Below are 19,551 nucleotides of genomic sequence, written 5' to 3'. Positions count from 1 at the left end.
GCGTGTGAGATGAGTGCAATTGTGCGGTAGTTTGAGCATTCTTTGGCATTATCTTTCTTTGGGATTGGAATGAAAACTGACCTTTTCCAGTCCTGTGGCCACTGCTGAGTTTTCCAAATTTGCTGACACATTGAGTGCAGCACTTTCACAGCATCATCTTTTAGGATTTGAAATAGTTCAACTGGAATTCCATCACCTCCACTAGCTTTGTTCATAGTGATGCTTTCTAAGGCCCACTTGACTTCACATTCCAGGATGTCTGGCTCCAGGTGAGTGATCACACCATCGTGATTATCTGGGTCGTGAAGATCTTTTTTGTACAGTTCTTCTGTGTATTCTTTCTACTTCTTCTTAATATCTTCTGCTTGTGTTAGGTCCATACCATTTCTGTCATTTATTGAGCCCATCTTTGCATGAAATGTTCCCTTGGTATCTCTGATTTTCTTGGATTGATCTATAGGCTTTCCCATTCTATTGTTTTCCTCTGTTTCTTTGCACTGATTTCTGAGGTCGGCTTTCTTATCTCCTTGCTATTCTTTGGAACTCTGCATTCAAATGGGTATACCTTTCCTTTTCTCCTTTTCTTTTCACTTCTCTTCTTCTCACAACTATTTGTAAGGCCTCCTCAGACAGCCATTTTGCTTTTTTTCATTTCTTTTTCTTGAAGATGGTCTTGATCCCTGTCTCCTATACAATGTCACGAACCTCCGTCCATAGTTCATCAGGCACTCTATCAGATCTAGTCCTTTAAATCTATTTCTCACTTCCACTGTATAATCATAAGGGATTTGATTTAGGTCATGCCTGAATTGTCTATTGGTTTTCCCCACTTTTCTTTAATTTTAGTCTGAATTTGGCAATAAGGAGTTCATGATCTGAGCCACAGTCAGCTTCTGGTCTTGCTTTTGCTGACTGTATAGAGCTTCTCCATCTTTGGCTGCAAAGAATATAATCAATCTGATTTCAGTATTGGCCATTTGGTGATATCCATGTGTAGAGTCTTCTCTTGTGTTGTTGGAAGAAGGTGTTTGCTATGACCAGTACGTTCTCTTGGCAAAACTGCATTAGCTTTTGCCCTGCTTCATTCTGTACTCCATGGCCAAATTTGCCTGTTCCCTAGGTGTTTTCTTGACTTCTTACTTTTGCATTCCTGTCCCCTATAATGAAAAGGACATCTTTTTTGGGTGTTAGTTCTAAAAGGTCTTTTACCCTATTGCTGGCGACTAATTCCTGTTCTGTCTTCCATTTAGGCCCTTACATCAGTTGTAAATTACAGAGAACCCAAGTCTGTTTGCAAAGCACCTGAATTGGTAAGTTTGATGGTTGCATAAATGTAATCTTATGAAAAATTGTCATTAGAGAATGCAAGCTGAGATGAATGTCAGATTTTTTTTGGTAGCAGTTTTTTAAAAAATTAATGAAATTATTAAAAATAGAAACTGATCAACATTGTATATAATTTGGCATTTGTATAAGGGATGCAGTAGGTCATCTCTGTAGCCTTTTCTTAAAAAATAATTGAAGGAGAAAATATTCCATCTTACAAACTTTGGGTTGGAAAGGATGACTGCTTTAAAATAATTTGTATCGCATTTCATAGAAGCTTAATTTTATCTTCAACTCTAAAGGGAGAATTTGATGACAAATGAAAGCCTTTAAAGGAAGCTTGCTTATAAGGTTGTTGTACGATTTTTAATAAGTATTTTTTAATGTCAATGACATTGCTGCTCAAAACTCACCTAAGTGTTGCATCAAAACCTAGTTACTTATATCAGTGCTCCATCGGATCATTCAGTGTTGATTAGATTTTACTTGTTTATAGTTTTTTTTTAAAAATTCACCCATTGACATGTATTTTAAGTTTTAGTGCATAATTTGAAAACATAAGCTTGAGGATGACAAAAACCCATGATCCTATTTTGCATTGTTACCATGGTGCCTCCTTTGAGAAGGACCCTTTGTAAGAGTTACTGTTGATTTCTATTTGAGCTCGCTAAGTACTGTGACAACTTGCTGAAGAAATCAGCAAAGGGGATGACAGAGAATGAAGTAGAGGACAAGCTCACGAGCTTTATCACTGTCTTCAAATATATCGATGATAAAGATGTTTTTCAAAAGGTAATTTTTGAGTCTGAAAGTTTTATGTGTCAGCTTTGATTAATCTTTGAACTTTAAATCAGAACGGAAATAATCTTTTAACCTTTTTTAATGTAGTTCTACGCAAGAATGTTGGCGAAGCGTTTAATTCATGGGTTATCTATGTCTATGGATTCCGAAGAAGCCATGATCAATAAATTAAAGGTACTGTAGGACTTTGATATGATGTCTTAGAAGTTATTTCACTAGCACACAGAGATGGTCATTTTCACAGTATGAGTAATAACAGGAAATAATTCATTAGCAGTTGACTGGTTAAATGTAAAGTGTAGTTTCATGTTCGCACATGCAAATGCTGTATTAAAGGACAGAGTCTCTATATGTTGATATAGAATCATCTACAAGGTATGATTTGTATTACTTAGAAACAAGCATACCTAAAATATTCCTTTAAGTACAGGTTTTGTGGAGGGCATTTGAATTTCAGTTCACTTTTATGTGATTTTAGTTTACACAATGATGAGATAAGCAGTTGCTGATTCATATTTATTCTGAGTTATTCAATAGTTGATAGTTTTCCTGTATAGCACACATTGAATATGCAGTCCTTTTCAAAGATACCAAAAATAACTTTTAATTTTTAAAGATAATGTTAACAAAGCTTTTTATATCCCAAGATTAGAGATCCAGATTTTTTGACCTGATGATCACAGAGTTTGGAATAATTTCAAAGAAATAGATTTCTTCATTATTCAGCTGATAGTATTAAAAATCTGCCTCAGTGTCCTCCTTATAACATTAACACTGGCTCAAATATTCCCAGTTACCTTTCATGTGTATTCAGTACTATCTGTAAACCTTCTAAGGTATCTTACAGTAATGAAGCAGTTTTTAGTGTTGAAATGACATACAGATTTATAGAAAAGTTGCTGTTTTAAATGGAAATTTATTTCATGAATACTTGTTTTCATTCACTCATTTAATCGACGTTAAAAAAAAAAAGAAAGGAATTTTTGAAATATTTAGAATCGCTGTTTTGCGTGATGAATAACGTAGGCCTTCGGTGTGAGTGTACAGGCCGGATCTTTGACCAGACACATAGCAGTAGCACATTCTTAATAATCAGTATGGTTTATTATTTTTGTTTTTAAATCTTTAAAACTTTCTTCTACAGCAAGCCTGTGGTTATGAATTTACCAGCAAGCTACATCGGATGTATACAGATATGAGTGTCAGTGCAGATCTCAACAATAAGTTCAACAATTTTATCAAAAATCAGGACACAGTAATAGATTTGGGAATTAGTTTTCAAATATATGTTCTACAGGTAGGTGTTTTATTGTGGACATTTACTAATCATTTCTGATACAGAGGACTGATTAATAGATGGATGCCTGATTGCCTTTCTTTCAGTCAGAGGGTTATAGCTTCTGAAGTTACATGTTACGTTGATATGGAATGAACTGTGCCCTGATAGTCATGCTGATGGGTTTTATCAGCATTTGAAGGGAGGAGAAAAGGTTGTTTTAGTTGCTTGTGGTGGTGGTGTTAGTTGGTGTGTCGTGACCAGCTCTAAAGATCCCATGGACTGTAGTCTGCCAATGTCCAAGGGGTTTCCCAGGCAGGAATACTGGAGTGAGTTGGCATGTCTTCTCCCGGGGATCTTTCCGACCCAGGGATCAAACTCAAGTCTCTTGCATTGCAGGCAGATTCTTTACTGCTGAGTTACCAGGGATTCCCATTGTAGTTACTTGCATCATTTTATAAACATTCACTTTCAAGTGAGAGGTGTATCTATTTAACAGTTTTACTCTTCTCCTTTTAGGCTGGTGCATGGCCTCTTACTCAGGCTCCTTCATCTACATTTGCAATTCCCCAGGAATTGGAAAAAAGTGTACAGATGGTAAGTGGACAGAAGATATATTGGAAGACCAAAGGAATTTTAATAATTGTCTTCATGTTATATCACTTTAAATATTTCTTCAAAGTCTTAAGGGCTCATGTGATGTAAAAACATAGTCACAAGTTATGATTATTCTGCCTTGTAGGAAGAACGTAAATGATAATAGTTTCTAGTTAACGCTAAACTAAAACAACTTGGTGGTGTCGGTTCTTTGTCAGAACGTGTCTCTCACTCTTAGTAAATCGATTATCTGTCATGAGTAATTCTAAATTACAACAATGTTGATGTTAGAAGAAAGTTTTAGAATCCAGGACTGAAAGCAGTCCTCTTCTAATTTTTCGCTTGAATGTGGAGCCGTTTTTATAATTCATTTATCCTTTATAATGGTTATTTTTGTTTCTGGGCTATAATTTGTGTAAATATATAGCAAATGGGAAATATTCTAGGAAAAAAAATGTATTGAAGATGGAAAATATAAGTAAACATGGTCTTAAAATGTGACTGAATAGAAACCTGAGAATTCTAACCTGGAGCGTTTTCAGAGACTGTGGAGACTCCATTGTCGGCAGCTGTTGAGCTATAATTCATGTACCATATGGCTTAGTCATTCCATAAGGCTGCTGTAACAAAATACTGCAGCTTAGGTGGCTTATAGACAACAGATTGATTTCTCATGGTTCTCGAGGCTGGAAGTTCGAGGCCAGGATGACAGCATGGTGGGGCAAAGGCCCACGAAGGTGACAGACTGTGACCTCACGTGGGAGCAGGAGCTGGGGAGCTCTGTGGGATTTAATGCCTTAGATGAGGGGATCTAAGCACCTCCCAAAGGCCCTACCTTGAAGAACCATCACATTGGGCATCAGGATTTCAACATACAAATTTGGGGAGACACATTCAGGCCACAGCACTATACAATTCATGTAACATGGATACTTTCAGTGGTTTTCAGTATATTCACAGTATGTTCATCAGCACCATTAATTTTAGAACATTTTAATTGTTTAATTACCCTGAAAGAAACCCCCTACCCTTTAGCAGTCACTCTTCACCTTCACCAGCTCCCTGCCCGCTCCCCAGCCCTAGGCAGTCTGCTTTCTTTCTCTGTAGATTTACCCGTTCTGGACATCTGTTGTAGTGCTATGTCATACATGGTCTTTTGTGACTGCCTTCATTCATTTTGCAGAATGTCGCGGTTTATCCATGTTTTAGCCTATGCCAAATACTGCCAAATAATGTTCCATTGTATGGAGTCACCACATTTTATTTACTCATCCAACATCAGTTGATGGGCGTTTGAGCTGTTTTGATCTTTTGGGTGTATAAGTCATGCTACTCTGAACATTCATGTACAAATTTTTGAATGGATGGATGTGTTTCCATTTCTCTTCCAACTGACCCTTTTTGATTCTCTAACTCACCAAACAAGCCTTCTTATTTCTTGATTGGATGGAAGTTTAGGTAGCTTTTTTTTTTTCTAGCAAAATCTTTATTATCCTTTTCATTAACTTTTTATTTTATGTTGGAGTATAGCCAACTAACCAGAGCTTCCCTGGTAACTCAGCTCTTAAAGAATACACCTGCAATGCAGGAGACCCTGGTTCAATTCGTAGGTTGGGAAGATCCACTGGAGAAGGGATCGGCTACTCACTCCAGTATTCTTGGGCTTTCCTTGTGGCTCAGCTGGTAAAGAATCTGATTGCAATGCAGGAGACCTGCATTCGATTCCAGGAAAAGAAAAAGGCTACCCACTCCAGTCTTCTGGCCTGGAGAATAAGTGGACTATATAGACCATGGGGTCACAAAGAGTTGGACATGACCAAGCAACTTTCAGTTTCACTGCCAACTAGCAATCTTGTGATAATTTCACCTTCATAGCCGATTAACAATCTTGTGATAGTTTCAGGTAAACAGTGAAGGTGACTCAGTCATACGTATACATGTATCCAAGAGGCTTTCATTATCTTTCAGTAGTCTTTTATTTGGGGAATAACTTGAGCTTGTGAACCTCAAGGTATGCATATGTTATTTAAAATGAAAACGGAGAGAGTTGCCTGGAAACATACACACTACTATATGTAAAACAGGTAGCCAGTGGGAATTTGCTCTACGACTTAGGGAGCTCAGACCAGTGCCCTGGAGGAGTGGGATGGGTGAGAGGTGGGAGGGGGTTCCAGAGGGAGGGGACATATTTATACTTACAGCTGATTCATGTTGATATATGGCAGAAACCAACACAATATTGTAAAGCAATTATCCTTCAGTTAAAAATGAATAAATAAAAATAAATTGAAAATGATACTTCATTACACTGTTTCCTAGAGAAGTTCACAATGTGCCGTTTGAATCTTTGAATTACGTATGTTTTTGTTTCTTTCAAAATAAGGATTATAAATCAAATAACAGTGTAAGCTTTGGGATCATAAATCCTGGTTTTACATATTCTGTCATTTACTGTGCTCTGTGACTCAGGGCAAATAACTTTCTAATTTTCTGTTAACTGATGATACTAATACTCAGAGTGCTGATATGAAGATCAAGTGAGATGTGTAAAGTAAGTACTCAGTAAAAGATAGCTGATAGTAGTTAATGCTAACACTGATGATAGTGGTAACAGCAGGCTAGCATAATGTGAACAGTCAGGTATATTTTAAGATACCATGCATAAGGTAGACTTAGAAGACTGACCGGCCCCTCACCTTTAACAGTCTTAAAACTTATTTCTTCTTAAGAGCCTACTTTGCCAATTGAAATTAAAGGAGAAGTTGGGAGCAGAAATAGTAATAGTTTCCTCGTAACTTTGTCATTCTTTTCTTTCTCCTTGAAATAATTATTTTCCAGTACTTATTGGAGTACTGGAATAAACCCCTTAAACTTTGTTTATTAACATATGACCACCCCTAGGTTCCAGTGTCCTTACTTACAAACAAAAAGCGAGTTTCTTTCTGACTGTAAAATCTTGCTTTCAAGAAAATTGTTTTCTCCATTTGAACTTTCTTTCAGTACCAGTAGAGGGAGTTTGTCCTTTTTTTTTTTTTCCTGCTGCTGCTGCTGCTAAGTCGCTTCAGTTGTGTCCGACTCTGTGCGACCTCATAGACTGCAGCCCACCAGGCTTCCCTGTCCCTGGGATTCTCCAGGCAAGAACACTGGAGTGGGTTGCCGTTTCCTTCTCCAATGCATGAAAGTGAAAAGTGAAAGTGAAGTCGCTCAGTCGTGTCCGACTCTAGCGACCCCATGGACTGCAGCCTACCAGGCTCCTCCGTCCATGGGATTTTCTAGGCAAAGTACTGGAGTGGGGTGCCATTGCCTTCTCTGGGCTAGTAAGTCCAATTTCAGTATCATTTTCTCACTGTAGATTATGTACTAGCTCTTTAAAAAGAACTGTCTACTTTTTGGACTGATGTTCCACATTCAGTCAGAGGGAGGAATTTTTTTAATATCAAAGCTATGTTACTAGAATGTTTAATTTTCCACAGTAGTATCAACAAAAGGATACAGAGTCAAGACTGATGCTTTGCTTGTATTAGTGTTTTACTGTATGTGGAAGTTAAATCATGGTGGTCACTTTTGGAGTAACTGTTGACACTAGTCAACCGGTCCCTTCAACAAGGGTATATGTTATAGGAGACTAGAGATGAAGGTATGATTTTATTATTTATATTTTCATATTGAAATGTGCACAGTAATGTTTTTCGCTTAGTGCTTTATTGGCTTCTCTGGTAGCTCAGCTGGTAAAGAATCCACCTGCAATGCAGGAGACCCCGGTTCTATTCCTAGGTCAGGAAGATCTGCTGGAGAAGGGATAGGTTACCCACTCCAGTATTCTTGGGCTTCCCTTGTGGCTCAGTTGATAAAGAATCTACCTTCAATGCGGGAGACCTGGGTTCGATCCCTGGGTTGGGAAGATCCCCTGGTAAAGGGAGCAGCTACCCACTTCAGTATTCTGGCCTGGAGAACTCTGGACAGAGGGAGGAGCCCGCAGGCTACAGTCCATGGTATCACAAGGAGTCTGACATGACTGAGCAACTTTCACTTGTATTTATAAAGTTCAAATTGATATCATTCAAAACAGTAATTTCTGAATTTATGCAAAAAGTCAGATTTGCAGGACTGCGGTTTGGCCGTGAAAACCACAGACCGAGTTGTAAGTGAAAAGGGCTGGTCTGATATTTGCATAATCTTTATTAGGAGCTTTTATTTTGCGTTTTCTTATCTATAAAATGAGTAAATATACTCTGTGGGCTCTAATGTCTTTTTCTAACATGAATTTTCTTTTTGCTTTTTTATTGTAGTGATAGCCAAGTAAGTTAGGTTGTCGTAGCTGAAAATAATGATTCCTTTTTTCTTTTTACAGTTTGAATTATTTTACAGCCAGCATTTCAGTGGAAGGAAACTTACATGGTTACACTATCTTTGTACAGGTAAAATGCATTTAATTATATCTAGTTTAATGAAATTTACCTGATAATGATTATGTTAAAATTTTGGACAGAGATTTCTTAGAGCCTAATTATAGTTGTCTTTTTTTTTCTTTTCTAATTATAGTTTTTAACCTTTTCTTCTTCATCTACCTTTCTGGTTACCCTTAAAGCAACAATAAAGAAGTCCACATGCAGCACTTTTAATAGTGTGCTGCTGATACAGAATTTCTGAATTTTATAATGGTTTCCTACATTTCTGTAACAAACCACTTTTTATAGATATTTGGAATTTTATTTAGAAACCCAGACTTGATGAGTCAGATACTCTTAAAAAACCTGTTCTTTCTAGATATGCCAGACATCCTCAGAAAGTTCATTAATTATTACAGCACCACAAGGAGACCTAACCATTTGATTTTTATTTGTGGTACTGTAGTGAACTACTGTAGAAAATGCTTTTTCCAGAATGTCCCAATTAACTTCCAGTACTTCCCAGTTTTAGAAAAGTTTAATCAAAATCTAATCATTTCCTTAGCTTCTTCCTGGAACAGTGGGGTCGACTTATTGGAAAGTAGAATTAATATTTTGGGTGGTGAGAGCTTGTATGTAATATTGCTCTGAGCTGCCTGAAGATGTGAGCCAAAGCAAACACTCAGAATTTTGTCTACTTTTGCTAAAGCTATGCTTTGAAAAGTGCATTGAATCAACTTTCAGTTTGTATAAGAAGGAAAGGATATCCATGTATGTTAATGTCTCTTAGAAATAATACAGGAAAATCGGATTAGTTGCCATACCTTTGTCAGGAAATTGACTGGAGAGATTTCTGGTGGCTCAGTGGTAAAAGAATCCACCTGCCAATGCAGAATATGCAGATTGATTCCTGGGTTGGAAAGAGAAACATAAGTACCATTTATTTGATTACTTTATATTTGAAATACGATGTCTCATTATGTTAGTAATGCATATTAGTACGTAATAAATAAGCATAATGCGGGAGACCCAGGTTCGATCCCTGGGTTGGGAAGATCCCCTTGGAGAAGGAAATGGCAACCCACTCCAGTACTCTTGCCTGGAGAATCCCATGGATGGAGGAGCCTGGGGGGCTATAGTCCATGGGGTTGCAGAGAGTCGGACACGACTGAGCAGCCTCACTTTCACCTTTGCTTTCAATACATATTTATACAAGTGTATCTTTAGTGAACAAGCTGAGCATTTTAATTTTTCAGTTGTTTGTGAAATAAAGAGATGTTTGCTGATATTCTTAGTATGTGGTCACTTAGTAGTTGGCTTTTAGTTTTATACCTGTTGTGAGTTTTTATATTCTCATTTAGTAAATTGGTTTTAAGGAACAATACATTGCTGGACCAGTGTTTTAATGTACTTGAATTAAAGTTACTTTTACTTTTCCTAAATATCTTGGGGAGTTTAAACTCTCTTTGCAGTTACCTCAGCAGTAATCAGTCCATCTCTTCAAGTAGTTTTAATGAGGAACTTAACTTTTTGATGTTTGGAAACTAGGTGTATTAAGATATTGGTGAGAATATCTCTTCGGGGGTCCTGATCACTCCTGGCTGGAGCATCCACTGGTGATCATGGCTTGAATCGAGTTCTTACTCCTGGTTGCAGATCGATGACACTCTGTCATGCACTCAGCAGTTTAGCAGCTGACATTGTTCTGTAAGGAAAAACTTTCCGCTAGAGACTAGGTTGCTGATAGGTAACAAGGGAGAAACTCAGATGAAAGTGTTTTGAGAGTTCTGCCTACTGTTTATTCTGGCAGCTGTTAATATCGCTTGAATTATGGTTGGCTAATTTTTCAAGTATGTGTGTATCAGAGTGTTTTATTCTAGTTTGGAGTCTCTCACAGTTTCTCAGCCTATTCTAAAGGTTAAATGACCTCTTTGTCATTCTCCTTTCCTGTTTACCCAGCAGTAATTAAGTGAATCATCCAGATTTCGGGTTTTCTTCCCTGTCCCACATGCTCCTCACCCTTTCCCCAGTCTTTTCAGCTCTGAGAGGAGTAACAAGAGAATGGTGCTGGAAAAAGTGAGAAGTCCATGTACCCCTGATACTAATAATGTGTGGAAAATAGCAAGAAAACTAACAAGTTTTCATTTTTTCTCTAAGAGTTGCAGATTTGATATCAGTGAATACTTTGAGCCCTTAATTGCGTTGTCTCCTGATGCTCTCTGCGTTCTTGTGCCAGAGACTCACTCTGTTTCCAGACCCTTGGCAGTACGTTGCAGCATCTTTGACAGCTGGGTGATGGTCCTAGCTTAATCATCTAGATGCTTGAGGCATTATTTTATACTTTGTTTCTGGGATATGATCGAGCAGTCATTGCACAAATGGTCTAATGCCATTTATGCGGTTTATATTTTTGCCTCTCACCACATTTCCTAAACTTTAATGTTGAGATGAAGCTCTTAAAATGCTCTTTATACTAATTGTTAGTAGGACAATCCTAATGGTAATATTCTTAAACTCTATGTGAATTGGATATTCCCATTAATTATTAAAACCTCCTTTTGTGGAAATTCAGAGATTAGAATTTTTTTTTTTCTCTAGATGTTCAAATAATTTTGAAAAACATTTCTGAGTGTTAGTTTTTTTTTTTTAAAGTTGAGGCAAAGTACAAGTTAGAATAAGCATATCTGTCTGGTGATAGATAGTAAGTTGGAGAATTGACTTATTGCCTGTAAATTCTTTAATTATATAATGAATGAAATATATATTATTAAATAATAAAAGAAGCACAAAATCTTGACCAGAGTTGCTAATTATCACCAACAGAGCCTTTGGGGTAAGTTCATGTAAAATTCAACTTTCTTGAGTTAAAATGTAGAACCCAAAAACCAGATCTCATACTGATTTAGTTTATAAGTCAGTAAAAGTCAAATAATGCAGGATGTGTATGTGGTGTAAGAGAAAGAGAAATGCAGTCACTAAACCCCAACTTTGTGCTCTAGGAAGAGATTCTTTGATTTGTAGTAACCGTTTCTTGTGTTACAAGTGCGTATCTGTTTGACAGCAGTGTTGGCTACAAGCTCTTCGGTGAGCTCACCCACCACCCCCGTGCCCCCAGATGGATAGAACTGTAGTTGACCGAAGCCTGATGTGTTTTTACAGCTCTCAGGGTAGTGTAGGGTCTAGAACATTTTTATTCCATCAACTGTTTCAACAAACTTGTTCAGTTGTGTCTGGCTCTTTGTAACCACATGGCCTGTGGTCCATGAAATTCTCCAGGCCAGAATACTGGAGTAAGTAGCCTTTCCCTTCTCCAGGGGGTCTTCCCAACCCAGGGATCGAACCCAGGTCTCCCACATTGCAGGCGGATTCTTTACCAGCTGAGCCACAAGGGAAGCCATATGGCAGAAAGCAAAGAAGAACTAAAGAGCCTCTTGTTGAAAGTGAAAGAGGAGAGTGAAAAAGTTGGCTTAAAACTCAACATTCAGAAAACTAAGATCATGGCATCTGGTCCCATCACTTCATAGCAAATAGATGGGGAAACAATGGAAATAGTAAGAGACTTTATTTTGGGGGGCTCCAAAATCACTGCAGATGCAGCCATGAAATTAAAAGACGCTTTCTCCTTGGAAGAAAAGCTATGACTAACCTAGACAGCATATTAAAAAGCAGAGACATTACTTTGCCAACAAAGTCCATCTAGTCAAAGCTATGGTTTTTCCAGTAGTCAGGTTTGGATGTGAGAGTCAGACTATAAAGAAAGCTGCTTTTGAACTGTGGTGTTGGAGAAGACTCTTGAGAGTCTCTTGGACTGCAAGGAGATCCAACCAGTCCATCCTAAAGGAAATCAGTCCTGAATATTCATTGGAAGGACTGATGCTGAAGCTGAAACTCCAGTACTTTGGCCACCTGATGCGAAGAACTGACTCATTGGAAAAGATCCTGATGCTGGGAAAGATTGAGGGCAGGAGGAGAAGGGGATAACAGAGGATGAGATGGTTGGATGGCATCGCCGACTTAATGGACATGAGTTTGAGTAAGCCCCGGGAGTTGGTGATGGACAAAGAGGCCTGGCGTGCTGCAGTGCATGGGGTCGCAAAGAGTCAGACACCCAGTTCAGAGCAACTGAACGGAACTGATTTCAACAAAATAATGAATCTGCCTGTTTGTCTCTCCTCACATTTGTGTTTGTTTCTAGAAGATTACTGGGGAGAAAAACTTAATTTATGAGACAAAATAACATTGTTATAGTTAAGCAGAAATTATGCTTTAGCCAGAGCTGCAATAGAGGTGTCCTCATAGTCATGAACCTTCCCTAGGGTAGACCAGATAGACACACAGGAGGCAGTTGTGGTAGCAGACTGTCTTCTCTTTTTGTCTGTTTCTCTTCCACCTCCACTTTTTACTGTTTTTTCTGCCCAGGTCTTAGCTTTCCTATTAACTGTTTGATAGCTTAACTGTGATTATATTGGATACCCCAGACTAATATCCCTCCACTCAATTCTCCCTCGTCCCCCATCCCCTCAGCAAACAAATGCTACATTGCTAGCAGGAATAACTTTTCAATAATTAAGTTCTTGGTTCACTCTTTCAAGAGAAAATATTGGAAATAATTATTTATCAGGTAATTTTGGAATGCTTCTTGGAGTGATCAGCTTATTGTCACATTTTGTCTTAATTATAGGTGAAGTTAAAATGAACTATTTGGGCAAACCATACGTAGCTATGGTTACAACATACCAAATGGCAGTTCTTCTTGCCTTCAACAACAGTGAAACCGTCAGCTATAAAGAGCTTCAAGACAGCACTCAGATGAATGAAAAGGAACTGACGAAAACAATCAAATCATTACTCGATGTGAAAATGATTAACCATGATTCAGAAAAGGTATGGGGTAATACTTTAAGAAATTTAAGTATTATAAACATTAAAGCTTCATGGGACCTTTGCAGTCTTAAAAGTAAGGTTATAATCGTTAATGCCCTTTGTACTTTGTAGCGCTTGAAAGCCGCGTTACTTCAGGCTCTTTCAGTGTCTCAGAGAAGGCTCCGTCAGTTGGTACTCAAGTGCCCTTTGTTCAATTTTATTTGAAAATTATTTAAGAGTTGGCATCAGAAGGATTCTGATTAATTGAGGCTTTAAAACTGTAGTCTGGGTTTCAGGAGCCTGCTCCCGGAAGTGCTGGTGTTTGTAGCGGGCGTGATGGCGTCAAGGTTACTCCGTGGATTTGGAGCTTTGGCCTCCCAATTTAAAAAAAAATAAAAATAAAATAAAACTGTAGTCTGTCATAAGCTTTTCTGGGCTCTTCTGTGTGTTTAGTTAATGTTTGATTACATGGTTCTGTGATAGGAAATGACAGCTTATTGATGTCTATTCTGTGCGTATTTACAACGTGTAACTCCCGTCTCCTGCTGTCACTCTCACATTTAATTTAGAGTCCTAAACTCTAGGATTCAGCTCAGCCCCATATAGTTTTAGTGTCTGTCCTGGGACTAGCAAGCTGATAGTACATTTCTTTTTTTCTTTATAACTTTTTTCCCCTAGTAACATGTTTTTGTTTTTATAGTATCTCATAGATATTTGAATAGTTAAAAAAGCAACAGATGTGGGTTCAATCTCCTGTTTGAGATTATCGTGCCTGTAAGGAAAACTTCTTGCAAATGATGTTGGGTTTTTATTCTACTTCATGGCCTACACCAGTTCATCTTGCTAAAGATGACTTTTGTAGCCTCTGAATGGCATGCATGCTGTAATTCAAATCAAGCTTTTCTTAATTTTGAGAAATGATTAGTTTTTCTGACTTCAGAAACTCAGCAGAATATTGAATTAATAAAGTTTTAATTAAAAAGCTTTTAAGCTTAAAATTTAAGTTTAAATTTTTAAGCTTAATTAAAATGCTTAAAAAGGTAAGTATTTTTCTAAACATATTATATATTTTTGCTGCTCAGTAATGTACAAAATAAATATTGATAGATATTATGCACATTAAATGGGAAATACAAAGCTGTCATTTCTTTAATAGACTTTTTGTGGTTATTACTGAGGAAGTGCCATCTGCCAAGTGCTCCATGGTCCTGCTGGTGGAGAAATTCCAGTGTATGACAAAAGTGGCTTTCTTAAGCTCAATAGAGCTTAAGAGCTAAAGATTGGCTTAACAACTTCCACTTGAGAAAAGACCACTGGCTTCTGGCAGAGTGGATAAAATGTGCATTAGGGGGTAATGTCAGAATTACACTCGGTGGTAGGGAAGTGAGCTTGTGTGCCATTGAAACCAATTGGCTTCTATCATTAGGTTATTTTTAATTGGTATTTTGTTATTGTAATAGTATTCAAAAAATTTTGGTTAATTCGGTTTTTCAAAATGTAATGGAAAAATTATGAGCCTTGGTATCTAATAAAAATTAAAATGTTAAAATTCTGCTAAACATTGGGCCAGAAAAAGTTTTGCTGAATCTAAGCTGATTAAAATTCTATCAAGTATAAAATTAGGAAAGAATTGTTTTCTCTTTCATGATTTGACAAAAGACAATTATTTTCTCTTAAATAATATTTGTAATATAAGAAATTATGAGAGTTCAGTGTTTTTTGCTTGGTCATTATTTAACTTCATGGCGTGTTATTTGCAGCAGTTGTTATTTGATGATTTTATTTTTATAAGTGTAAATGAATTATTTTTAATTATAGGAAGACATCGATGTAGAATCTTCATTTTCATTAAATATGAACTTTAGCAGTAAAAGAACAAAATTTAAAATTACTACGTCAATGCAGAAAGACACACCACAGGTAAGTGCTTTCTGATGTCATTTCTTTTGTAAATATTTAAGCATTGGACTTTACAAGCAGTAACATTGAGACCAATGCAGAATTTTGCACATCAAAATTAGGATACATCTTTTCTGGTTTATTCTTTCCATTGACTGGCCTCACAAACAGTATTTAGATTTTAAAAACAGTAGTATAATCTTCGGAGAAGGCAATGGCACCCCACTCCAGTACTCTTGCCTGGAAAATCCCATGGACGGAGGAGCCTGGTAGGCTGCAGTCCTTGGTGTCACTAAGAGTCGGACACGACTGAGCGACTTCACTTTCACTTTTCGCTTTCATGCATTGGAGAAGGAAATGGCAACCCACTCCAGTATTCTTGCCTGGAGAATCCCAGGGACAGAGGAACTTAGTGGGCTGCCGTCTATGGGGTCGCACAGAGTCGGACACGACTGAAGTGACTTAGCAGTATAATCTTAGGAAAAAGGTGTCATAGTTTAGTCATATTTGCCCTTTTGTTTTTTCTCCCAGTTTTATTGAGATATAATTGCCATACATCACAGTATAAGTTTAAGCTGTACAGCATAATGACTTGATTTACATACATCTTGAGATGATGATCACAGTCGGTTTAGTGAATATTGATCATCTCATATAGAGACAAAATTAAAGAAGTAGGAAAAAAACTTCCTTGTGATGAGAACTCAGGATTTACTGTCTTAACCACTTTCATGTATAACACACAGCAGCATTAATTATATTTTTCATGTTGTACATTACATCTCTAATACTCATTTTATAATTGGGAGTCTGTACCTTCTAACTGCCTTCATCCAATTTTCCTCCCCTCTCCCACCAACCCCTGCCTCTGCTAACACCAAATGTGATCTCTTTTTCAATGAGTGTGTTTGTTTTTGAAGTATAATTGATGCTACGTTAGTTCCTGTTACACAACATAGTGATTTAGATCACCATGAGAAGCCTAGTTACAATATATCACCATACAAACTTACAACATAAATTTCCCCACGCTGCACATTTCATTCCCAAGACTCATTTATTTTGCTGCTGGAAGTTTATACCTCTTCCTCTCCCTCACGACTTTTCTCTTTCCCCCATCCCCCTTCCAACCACCTGTTGATTCTTTGTATCTGTAACTCTGTTTTGCTATGTTTGCTCTTTTTTTTTTTTAGATTTTACATATACATGAAACCATGGAGGCATGTCTTTCTCTAACCTGTTTCACTCAGCATAATACTCTCTAGGTCCATCTGTGTTGTCACAAATGGCAACATTTTATTTATTCCTTTTTTATGACTGAGTAATATACCATTGTGTGTCTATACACCACATCTTTTTATCCATTCTTCTATTGATGGGCACTTGGATTGCTTCCATATCTTTGCTGTTGTAAGTAATGCTGCAATGAACATAGTCATATTTGCTTTTAAGTTTTATTAAAATGTATGGATTCGTTTTGTATTCTTTTCTACCTTGAAGAAATTTCTACCTTGAAGAATAATGTAATCTCTCATATTTTTCATTCATAAAATAAGGGAAAGTTTTGCAACACATTTCTTTCAAAGAAAAACTGTTGAAAATGCCTTCAGACTTCCCTGTGCAAATAAACTGCATGGAGATCATGTTAATACTCAAACTGTGATGAGCTCGTAGGTCTGGAGTAGAGTCCGACCTGGGGTGAGCCAGTGTGCACCGTGAACTTCCGCTGTGGATGTGGTGGTTCTCGGGCAGCCTGTTCGTGTCACTGGGGGTTTCCTTATTGCTTCCCATGTGCCACCCTGACCTTGGGCTTGAGGCAGGCTGTGAAGGTCTCAGATATGTCAGGCGCCTCTGGGAACTTAACTCCCCCCCAAGGTCAAATGTTAATCAGTTGCTATTCAGTTTGACCCCTAAAATGGTCAAGATCGCATGCCTATAGGCAATGGTGATAACATGTGCTATTGTATTTTATCTGCTGTGAGATCCCTGTTAATGTGGCACTGCCTGCTTCTGTGCCTTCCCACCATTGTCTTCCCTTGACCTCCACTGAGAGAGGCCCTTCTGGCCCAGCCTTCCTGGCTTCTCTGCTTGAGTCAAATGGAGCCCTTCCCAGCTCTTGCCCTTGAAGCTTGATCCAGTATCCACTTGGAGCCAGTTGCTAAAGTCAGCAAGCTTTGTGGTATAAGTGTTTACTCACTCATAGGTCCATGGTCTTGAGACTTATTACTCTCAATAAGTAACTTATGAGTTCAGTGTTGTAAGGAAGAAATGCATTACTGAAGTAATGTGTCACTTAAGTTCTACTTTCTTGACTATTTACACTGAGTACAATGTACAGTAGTGTTCATTTTTTAAAAAATAGCCTCCCCACTTTAACTTGAGAAATTATATATAACTTATAGGTATTCTGTTGGTAATGGTTATGTTATATTGGGCACATAATTGTATAGTTTGATTCTCAGTATTGATTGGAGATTTATTTAAACTCACAAATAAAAGGAGTTAAAAACAAGTGCAGTGACTGAGGGTCTCCTTTGCTTTTTATGGGCTTCATAAAACAGGAAATGGAGCAGACGAGAAGTGCTGTAGACGAAGACCGGAAAATGTACCTCCAGGCTGCTATAGTTCGTATCATGAAAGCGAGAAAAGTACTGCGGCATAACGCCCTTATTCAAGAGGTAAAAGGGGAACGTCCTGAAGACTTCTTGGCAGAGGGTATTAGAATTAGGCATGTTTCTTTGTGAAGATGATACAGAAACCTGTGACTCCTGTATAGCATAAAGAAATGCTTTTTGTTTCTGAAGGGGAACAGTGCTCATAAATCCAGTATTAAATTCACGTTTAGATTTAGAGGTCTGAGCCTCGTGTCCATTTATTGAAGGAGGTCGACCGTGTCCACCACTCACTCATTCCTTGAATTCGCGCGTCTCCCGTTTGGTGGAGCACTGTGCTAGTCGCCGTGGGGTGCACACCAGCTCAGGACATGGCTTCTGCCCTTTGGGAGTTCAGTGTCGTAAGGAAGAAATGCGTTACTGAAGTAATGTGTCAGTAAATATAAAATTACACTAATGTGCCACAAAGAAAAGGGATATGGTACAATGAGAGTGTACACAGGTCTTGACTCAGGGGGTGTTAGGGAAAGCTTTCTTGAGCAGGTGTTCTTTCAGCTAAGAGCCAGAAGTTGCGGAGGGATTAAATGGAAGCTTGAGGGCGTGTATGAATAAATTAATTAGTTTGTGATTTGATTTAGTATGTTATTAGGTTTGGCTGTATCTGTACCCTTCACCGTTTAAATTCCTTCATAGCCTCAACGTTAAGACTATTCCCACAGTTTGCATGAAAAGGTATTTTTGTGCATTGCATCAGAGTTGAACGAAGTGCTCCTGGTGAGAAGAGCATTTTTATCATCCGCCTCTCTCCCACAGGTGATTAGCCAGTCAAGAGCTCGGTTTAACCCTAGTATCAGCATGATTAAGAAGTGTATTGAAGTCCTGATAGACAAACAGTACATCGAACGCAGCCAGGCGTCCGCAGATGAGTACAGCTACGTCGCCTGACGCGGCGTCCTCCAGCGTTGGTGTGAGAGGTCGTTGCCGTCAGCGTCCGGTGTGTCCCCGTGGGAGAAGGCAGGCCTGTGCCTCCATAATTTGGTCATTTGGCAGCCCCTGTTTCTCTGCTGTTTACAACATCACCAGTGCCACGTCATGAGCGTCAGAGAAGATGCCTAGAGATATTTCAAGCTCATGTCATTATGACATTTCTTAAAACTTTATTAAAAAAAAGGATGAGTGAAGTATTGCTGAAATGTGGAAATCCGGCTGGGTACCATGCTTTTTCTCCCCTTCACGTTTGCAGTTGATGTGTTTGTTTTTTTTTTTTTTAATGTATCTTAAAGGACATAAGATTAAAAAAAAAAAAAACCTAAATATTGTAATATGACAGATAACCTAATAATTGTATCTACATTAAAATGACAAACATGATATTGCTGCTTGTCAAATAAAAAAATAAAGAAATAGAATGCCTTTTTTATGTGGAGTATCACAATGCTCAGAAATGTCCGTGAGTCCTCGTGTTCCTGTTTAAATCCTACATGAAAACGTCTCAGTTATTGTTTCTGAATGCCTTCAGCGTAAAGGATGCGTTCAGCATAAGTGATGCTTTCTTTTTATGGATTAGAACTACATTGGATGTGAGGCTCGTGAGGAGTGAGGCTGTGATTCTGTTCGAGTTTCTGGTGGTGTCCTGCTGCAGCGCAGAACCATGAGCGAGGGGACTGAGGGGACCCCGCGTCTGGCTTAGAAAGCGCCGTCATTCCCAGGCTGTGTTACTCCTGTCTCCGAGGTGCGTCAGTTCTAATGAGGTCTGACGCCCCTCTGCTCCTTCCCTCCCCCTTCCTCG

At 38.2% G+C, this 19,551-nt stretch overlaps 1 protein-coding gene across 5 annotated transcripts in view; it reads left to right on the top strand.

The window, feature by feature from the left end:
- CUL2 (cullin 2) overlaps positions 1 to 19,180 on the top strand; it is a 71,770-nt gene extending 52,590 nt beyond the window's left edge. For 3 of the 5 annotated variants that reach the window (XM_027560043.1, XM_027560038.1, XM_027560041.1), the window contains exons 12-21: positions 1,251 to 1,310; positions 1,990 to 2,118; positions 2,215 to 2,301; positions 3,272 to 3,424; positions 3,923 to 4,000; positions 8,352 to 8,418; positions 13,070 to 13,272; positions 15,070 to 15,171; positions 17,712 to 17,828; positions 18,576 to 19,180. In XM_027560043.1, the coding sequence (XP_027415844.1) occupies positions 1,251 to 1,310; positions 1,990 to 2,118; positions 2,215 to 2,301; positions 3,272 to 3,424; positions 3,923 to 4,000; positions 8,352 to 8,418; positions 13,070 to 13,272; positions 15,070 to 15,171; positions 17,712 to 17,828; positions 18,576 to 18,707 (1,128 nt within the window). In that variant the 3' untranslated portion in view covers positions 18,708 to 19,180. The remainder of the gene's footprint in view (positions 1 to 1,250; positions 1,311 to 1,989; positions 2,119 to 2,214; positions 2,302 to 3,271; positions 3,425 to 3,922; positions 4,001 to 8,351; positions 8,419 to 13,069; positions 13,273 to 15,069; positions 15,172 to 17,711; positions 17,829 to 18,575) is intronic. The other 2 variants (XM_027560040.1, XM_027560039.1) reach the window with 2 other exon arrangements.
- The last annotated feature ends 371 nt before the right edge of the window (positions 19,181 to 19,551 follow it).

This window comes from Bos indicus x Bos taurus, chromosome 13 (genome assembly GCF_003369695.1).
Source record: "Bos indicus x Bos taurus breed Angus x Brahman F1 hybrid chromosome 13, Bos_hybrid_MaternalHap_v2.0, whole genome shotgun sequence".
Lineage (NCBI taxonomy): Eukaryota > Metazoa > Chordata > Mammalia > Artiodactyla > Bovidae > Bos > Bos indicus x Bos taurus.
This window is presented reverse-complemented; position numbering and strand designations above follow the sequence as displayed.